This window comes from Amblyomma americanum, chromosome 8 (assembly GCF_052857255.1).
Source record: "Amblyomma americanum isolate KBUSLIRL-KWMA chromosome 8, ASM5285725v1, whole genome shotgun sequence".
Classification (NCBI taxonomy): domain Eukaryota; kingdom Metazoa; phylum Arthropoda; class Arachnida; order Ixodida; family Ixodidae; genus Amblyomma; species Amblyomma americanum.
The window spans coordinates 99,360,547-99,368,282 of NC_135504.1; the positions used below are offsets into that span (position 1 = coordinate 99,360,547).

General features: G+C 47.6%; 1 protein-coding gene across 1 annotated transcript; it reads right to left on the bottom strand.

Moving 5' to 3' along the window:
- Positions 1-3,740: 3,740 nt before the first annotated feature.
- LOC144102640 (uncharacterized) lies at positions 3,741-4,547 on the bottom strand. The gene has a single exon (XM_077635860.1). It carries the CDS (start codon positions 4,545-4,547, stop codon positions 3,741-3,743), a length of 807 nt encoding a protein of 268 aa, XP_077491986.1.
- Between the last annotated feature and the right edge of the window lie 3,189 nt (positions 4,548-7,736).

Consider the following 7,736-nt stretch of genomic DNA (forward strand, 5'->3'; position numbering starts at 1 on the left):
CTAAATGGTGTTCAGAACTTCCTATATACACAGGATTGATGCAAAAACGAAAAGGAAGAAAAAACAATTGGTGCCATACTGAGTTCAAAGTTGGTGTTAACCTACGCACCGTCTAAAGCGATAACTCATCGATATCTTGTTCCTGGCTTGCGAGTACTCGCCGGCCATTGCCACTTCACCGTACTTCGAAGCTCTCTTAACTGGTAATTTTTCTGTGCGTGCGAAGCGGACTTTCTTCGTTCAATAAGTCGTCAAAGAAATGTGCTACCGTTGAGAGCGAGGGGCGTGATCACTTTGCTTGCACCGATCACAAAACCGGAGGTGGGTAAGGCGAAATAAGTACTGAAGGTTTCGCGTTTTTTTTTTCTTGCTACTAGCGTGAACAGCAACTACGCTTCACCAATTCGTCGGTCCAATTCCTAACCGTGCTTATCCTATTATATATGCCAAGGAAGAGGACGCAGCTTCTTCGTTGTCATGAAGACAACCGACCGAGGCATCGGGCATCATGTGTAACGCCGCTGCGTGTTCCGGTCTCAGGTCTCATGTGGGTAGAGATCGGCGGCTGAGTCAGCGGTGCGGAGAGGTGTTTCCCGAAGCAGCCCGGTGCCGAGAACGTCTCCGGGTTGCCATGCTCCGGCACCGCATGTTGGACCAAGGAAAAGAGCGCATGGTAAGCATCCGAAACTCTTTCATACATGGGCCATTCTCTAATTTCTAACTGATCAATACACTCTCTTGTGTCTAGTTTGTATCTATATGTAGGGTCGTTTGCTTTGTTTTCAACCGAAAAGCTTTAATACGCTAGTTATAGCAGTCATCCCGTAGGCAGCACAACAACCTCGAACGACCTTCAGCCCAACAAAATTTAGCCCTGTATGAGCATATGTCGTGCAGTTATGGTGTCGAACCCTTGACCCCCTGACCCTGACCCATGAGCTTGAGCTGATCTCTTACCTTTGGCATTGTGTGACGTTTGGGTTGAGCTTTGATCTTAATAACAATCAACGGGGTGATATGAAGCCACGTGGTGACATCCGATGGGGGTTTTGTGAGACCATGCGATGCCACATCATAGGCACGCGGTAGTGTGGTTGTATATAGAACGGTTGTCACGAGCGTGTAGAGGAGCTGCTATAAAGCAGCCTTAAACGCTTAGCACGAGTGCTTGCTTTTCGCTGAATTACAGGGTTAGCCAAGTTTCGTCACTGCCAATTTTTTCATGTTTTTGTTTTTGTTAGTTGTTGTTTTGCTTCCTTCAGCAGTTTTGGTAAGGTTTTCTTGCTGATTTAAGAGTTGTCAGTGCAGACGCAGTGCTGTGTATGACAAATTTCTCACCAATGCGGTAGGAAGCAAATGCCTCTTTCGAAAGGATTACTATTTGTTCGCAGAAACCTTATATTTGAGATTATAGACAGTCTATCCTGCTCGACGTGCTTGGAGAAAAAGTTTGAATATTTAAAAGTGTAAGGCACTGTTATGAAAATTTAGCTAATGGTCTATTCTATGGCAGTGACGACTGTCATAGACAACCAATGGTGAACTCCTTTGGCGATGGCAAGAACGTCAATAGCAAAAAAATGCAATCCTGGTGATGGGAGATCTGCGGCTATGTTGATTGTTAACCGCAGCGGTGGCCGAGTGGTTGAGCATCCGCCTCGCATGCAGGAGGTGTGGGGTTCGATCCCCAGTGCAGCCGTGTACCCACCTGTGATACAATGGGAACACGCTTTCCCCTGGTCTTCTGCTCGGCTTCTTTAGGGTGAAATGCTTGGGAAATGGGTCTCTGACCCTACCTTGAGAAATACAAAATACCGTGTGTCATGGCGCTCTTTGGCCGTAGATGCCCTTGTGCCATAAAAATCCATAATCATCATACATTGATTGTTGTAGTGAAACCTTACAATATGTGAAAACGTTGCGTTCATAAACCCTTTCCCATTCAAACATGATTTCGTACAGGATTTTTGGGTGTGATTACAGCGTTTATAGACTGACTATTTTCGTTTTTTTTAGGTGAAGTGTTTCTGGAAGGAGTACTTTGTTTTTGGAGAATAATTTAATTTTACAACCTGGTCTTTGCCTTTTGTTTGAATTAAGACTGAATTTTATTTCAAAGTACTGAGTCCTTGCTGAGAAGCTACATAAAAGGCTACATGCAAGCGGTCTGTAGAATAACCCTATTTTTTATACTCACTTTCCCCATGTCTTAAAGAACTGTCCGGCGTTGGCATCGGCGACAGTTTGAAGCTTCGTAGCCCAAGCGCGCAAATAGAATGTGCAGCCTGTCAAGTAGATCACGTGACCTTGTAACATCATGACAGCTTGCTCCCGGATAGTGAGCAAACGGCCCAACGTGGCAGGTGCCAGTTAAACGAATGATTGCTCTAGAGGCATTGCTGGGGTTCGGATCGTATCGGAAAAACATTTACTGAGCTCTAGACAAGAGATCTTGGCGGCTTCAGGCGGCCTCTTCTGATGACGTCTTCAGCCTTCATTCACAGGGTTGGTGCCCTAGTCCAAGGCTCCACTGAGTATGGCCATCTCGCGAGCTCGCTCTACTAGGCACCTTTCAAGCTCACGCTGCAAAGCATACTCTCCCACTGCTCCGCACTTGGGTTTTTCATTCTATGGATAGTTAGAGGCTCAATCTTTTTACAGGCCCATGATATATGGTACAAATCTGGTTTTTCTACGCACCATGGGCACCTAGCCTCACACTGCGTAGGGAACATTTTATTAAGAAGGTTTAGATTCGGGAAAGTACCCGTCTGCAGCTGTCACCATGCAACAGCATTCTCATGTGGGGGTGGATACTTCAGTCTGACCCCTTTATAATAATTTAGGATATCTGAGTAGGCCATGGGTACTGACTCGGGTTCCTCAAGGCTGGATGTGTCGGACGCCCGGTTGGTATGCCCTCGAGCTATCCTATCCGCCTCTTGATCCCCTGTTATGCCAGTGTGCCCTGGTACCCAGATTATGGTATGCTGAACTTTGTTTCCCGGGTCCCTTGAGCAGAGTATGTGGCGTGCTCTGCGCCCAATTCTGCCGTTTGTATAATTACGGCATGGTGCTTGAGAGTCCGTTTTTATTTATGGACCTGCCAGATCGGTAGCCCTCCAGTGCTGCCAGAGCTACAGCTGCCTCTTCGGCCTCGACTACCGCGCAGTCCTGTAGTGATGCGCTGGTGATTTCCTTGAGGTCCGAATTAACCACCGATGGTACTGCTCTGCTGCTTTGTCTTTCGCCTTTGTCAAACATTGCCGAATCCATATACTTTGTGTTGTTCTTGTTTGCCAGGGTTTTCGGCACGTACTCCGCTCTTGCTTCTCTACGCTCCTTGTGCAGATTCGGGTCCATATTCATGAGTATCGGTGCGACTCGCAGTGTACTGCGATACTTGTCCGGAATGTCTTCGGTACTTTCGATCTCTTGAACCGGGTTGCTGCCACCGTATCTTAGCAGGAGCACCCTGTCCGTGGAGGTCTGCATCAACCTACGCGCCTGAGAGCATAGTAGTGCTTCTATCAGTTCACTGAAGGTATTGTTCACTGAAGGTATTGTGCAGTCCCAGGGCTAGCAGTTTCTCGGCCGATGTGCACTGCGACAGGTGAAGCGCAGTTTTGTGCGCCTTTCGCAGTATGACGTCCGCTTGTTCTTCTTGCTTGATGAAATTGTGGTAGGGAAGGCTATACACCACTCTGCTAACCACGAGGCTCCCGACTAGCTTGAGTGTGTCACTCTCCTTCATGACGTGTCTCTTGCTGGATATTCTGCTTGATCATACGGGTCAGCTGCATGGTGGCGGTCTTCAGCAGTGTCAGAGTATGATTGCACCGCTGATTGGACTGAAGCCACATTCCGAGGATCCGAATGGTTGTCTTCTCCTGAATGGGTTGCCCCTCGAGGTATGCGTTGAGTTTGAGCTCATCGCTTGTAGGGACCATTCGATTTTGTTTGCCTCGCCACACCCTTAGGAGCTCGTACTTCTCCGTCGAGCAGGCGAGGCCCCTGGTGAAAACGTAGGTTTCTTCGCAGGTGGCCGCTTTTTGCAGACATTCTTCTTTTTCGCTGAGCGATCCCCGGTTCACCCATACCGTAATTTCGTCAGCGCACATGGCGTGCCGTGTGCCTTCAATTTGTTCGAGTTGTCTTGCTAGCCCGATCATTGCAATGTTCAAGAGGATGAGGTATATGACCGACCTTTGAGGAGTTACCTTGTTTGGGGTGCGAAATTTCTCAGATCTGACTTCTTCCAGGCCGATAGTTGCTGTCCGGTTAGAGAGGAAGGCCTTGACGCAGCCATGAATCTTTCTCCCACAGTTCAGGCTATCCATTCCTGTGAGGACGGCTTCGTGGCTAACATTCTCGAAGGCTTCTTTAATGTCCAGTGCCATGATGACGTGTTCGCGGTTCCACAGAACGTTGCTGATCACCTCCTCCTTGTGCTGTAGGAGCACGTCTTGCGTCGATAATCTAGCGTGGAATCCAAACATGCTGAGGGGGTAGAGCTCGTTGTCCTCCATATAATTTTGCAGCCTCATAGTAACCACCCGCTCGTATAGCTTGCCTAAACATGACGTGAGGGCGATTGGTCTAAGATTTTCTACTTGCAATTTTTTCCCGGTTTTGTAATCATCACTACTTCCGAATGCTTCCACTCCTCGGGTACTGTCTCCGCCGCCCAGTGCTTGGTGAGGTAGTCAGTAAGTTCGACTACCAGCTCATCACTAAGGTTGCGAATCAGCGCGTTCTTTATCTTGTCTGCTCCTGCAGCCGTATTCCTAGTGGTATTTCTAATTGCTACGTAGACTTCCTCTTTGGTTATAGGCCTGTCCAGGTCAGAATTTTCTTGCTCCTTGTAGTACTCCGTGTAGGCTGCTGGGTCGCCGTCCCTGAAGCAATTGTGCCTTACTATTTCTATGAGCTCATACTCTGGGCCCGGAAACTGGTGAACCAGCCTCTGTATGGCCTTGTTGTATGACCTTGGCATGAGTCAGTTAAACGCATGATTGGTCTATAGGCATTGCTAGGGAAGAGCAACGTGGGTCTGGCGAGTCCCACCGGAGGCTGTGCTGTGAACATACATGTGCCGGGGTATTGGTTCATCTTGTAACCGCTACACCGCTTGGTAATATGAGAGCACCCAGCGATCTATGCATATAAAGCAGAGAATGAGCAATTCTGGATATATGGGCATTAACTCATTAGGCTAACAAGTCATACCCTTTAAACGGAACTTGTGTGTTCCCTTCATTTTTTTTCTCGTGATTTCCAGCGTCCGCTCAACAGCACAGGTGTCACTCAACCATGAACTCACATACTAAGCAGTAGTAGTAATTCTAAGCAGCATCCAGTGACTCTAAGTAGGCGACACCTCTGAGTGCTCCCGCTCCAAAGGCCTGATTAACCCGATTGTCGGAGTACATTGAGCAGGAACCGTGAACAAAACGTCGGCCTTTGTATACGTGCTGTTCTGTCGCCGAATGGCTTTTGGCACAGCGTGGAATTCTCGCACATGTCGATCCTCGCTTCCGAAGAATTGCGCCGCGGCTGACGTCACACAAAGCTGCCTTCCGGACTTCACGCAGCAGTTCCTGTTCCCGTTTAAAGATTTCGCTTATGTAATGGTATTTTAAAGAAGTACGCCCCAAGTGTGGGTAAAAAAAAGACCAAATGTATGAGTAAAGGGATAAACTAAGCATGAAGGCTTTCTCTTACTCTACTGAGAAAGACCTCAGCAACATAAATCAGCCATTGCGTGCAAGCAAAAAATCTCCGGAGTTTCTTTTTAAGCAGTGAGAACCAAGGGCTGTTTGATCCTTAAAAAAAGCAATTAACATAGCAGTCTTAGCGTCGCTGCTTATTTTCTGAGTGATATATTCTCAGGTAGGATTTACCCTGTGCAGGTGAGACGAATCCGAAGCCCGCTTCCTCGTGTGAGATACCTGCGTCGCGTGTGGATGCCCGTCCAGGGAACCTGGCCACCCAGCGTTCCTTCCACTACACTCACTGGGTGAGATTTTCCAACTCTTTCATCGAACAGTTATGACTGCCGTAGACAACCAATGGAAAACGCCGTTGACACGGCAAGAACGACGATAACAAAAAAAACACAAGATTGCCGACGGAAGATTTTTGGATATATTGATTGTTATAGCGATGTCTTACAATATGTGAAAAAAGTGCGGTTTTAATCGCTTTTCCATTCAAAAACGATTTTGTCCAGGGTTTTTGGGTGTGATTACACCGTTCACAGGCTTCGATTTGTTTCTGTTGTTTTTATTATATAAACTGTCACCGGAAAGAGAAATGTATGTGTAGGGCGAGTGATGTATGTGTGCAAACTGGTCTCCGCCTTTCGTTTCAATTAAAACTCAATTTGACATCCAAGCACTGAGTCCATGCTGCGAATCTAGCGCAAGTGATAACCGCTGCCTGAAAGGCCGCATGCAAGCTATCTGTAGAATTAATTTTAATCTTACTGCTACTACCCCCGTGTCAGCAAAAAATTGTCCAGCTTCGGCATCGGCAACCGTTTGAAACATCACAGCACAAGCACTCAAATGAAATGTGGCGCCTGTCAAACATGTCACGTGACCATGTGACGTCATGACAACCTGCCCACTTCCTTGTGAGTTAACTGCCTTCCTTGGCATGCGTCAGTTAAACAAATGACAGGTGAAGAGACATTGCAGGGGAAGGGCAACCTGGGTCTCAGAAGCCCCACCGGAGGCTGTGCTTGGAACAGCTACGTGCCGGGCAGTGGCGCATACTTTAACCGCTACACCACTTTGAGAACACTCAGCGATCTATGAATGTAAAGCAAAGAATGAGAAATTCTGGACCTAGGGCATTAACTCTACGCACTGTCGTGTCATACCCTTAAAGCAGTCACCGCAGCGGTGGCTAAGTGGTTGAGCCTCCGCCTCGCATGCGGGAGGTGCGGGGTTCGATCCCTAATGGCGCGGTACCCACCGGTGATATAACAAGTACAAGCTTTCCCCTGGTCTGGTTCTCAGTGAAATGCTTGGAAAATGGGTCTTTGACCCCCCCTTGAGAAAAAGAAAAATACCTTGGGTCATGGCGCTCTTTGGCCTTAGATGCCCTTGCGCCATAAAAAAACCATAATCATCATCACCCTAAAGCAGTCACGACGTCCAGCATCCGTTCAACAGCACAGGTGTCACTATACATGAACGCAAATGCTAAGCAGGAGTAGTCACTTTAAGCAGCGTCCAGTGACTCTATGTAGGCGTCACCTCTGAGTGCTCCCGCTCAGAACGGCTGATTATCCTGGTGAGACCTCTTTTCTCTTAGTGATGGGTCATCATCGGTAGACGGCGATCCATTTATACTAAAGTTGGCTAAACAGCCGTCAATGTCCGAGTACATCATGACAGAACCGTGAACAAAAGGTCGGTCTTTGTATCTTGCTGTTCTGTCGCCCACTGGGTTTTGGCACAGCATGGCAATCTCGCACAAGTTCCTCGCTGCCCAAGATTGGCGCCGTGGCCGACGTCACACAAAGCTGCCTCCCGCACTTCACGCGGCAGTTTCTGTTCCCATTTAAAGATTTAGCTGATGTAAAGGAACTTTAAAGACGTATACCTTAAGTTTTGGTAAAAAAAGACCAAATTTATGGGTAAAAGTATAAACTAAGCATGAAGGCTTTCCTTTACTATACTGATAAAGACATCAGCAACATTAATCAGCCATTGATGCAAGCAAAA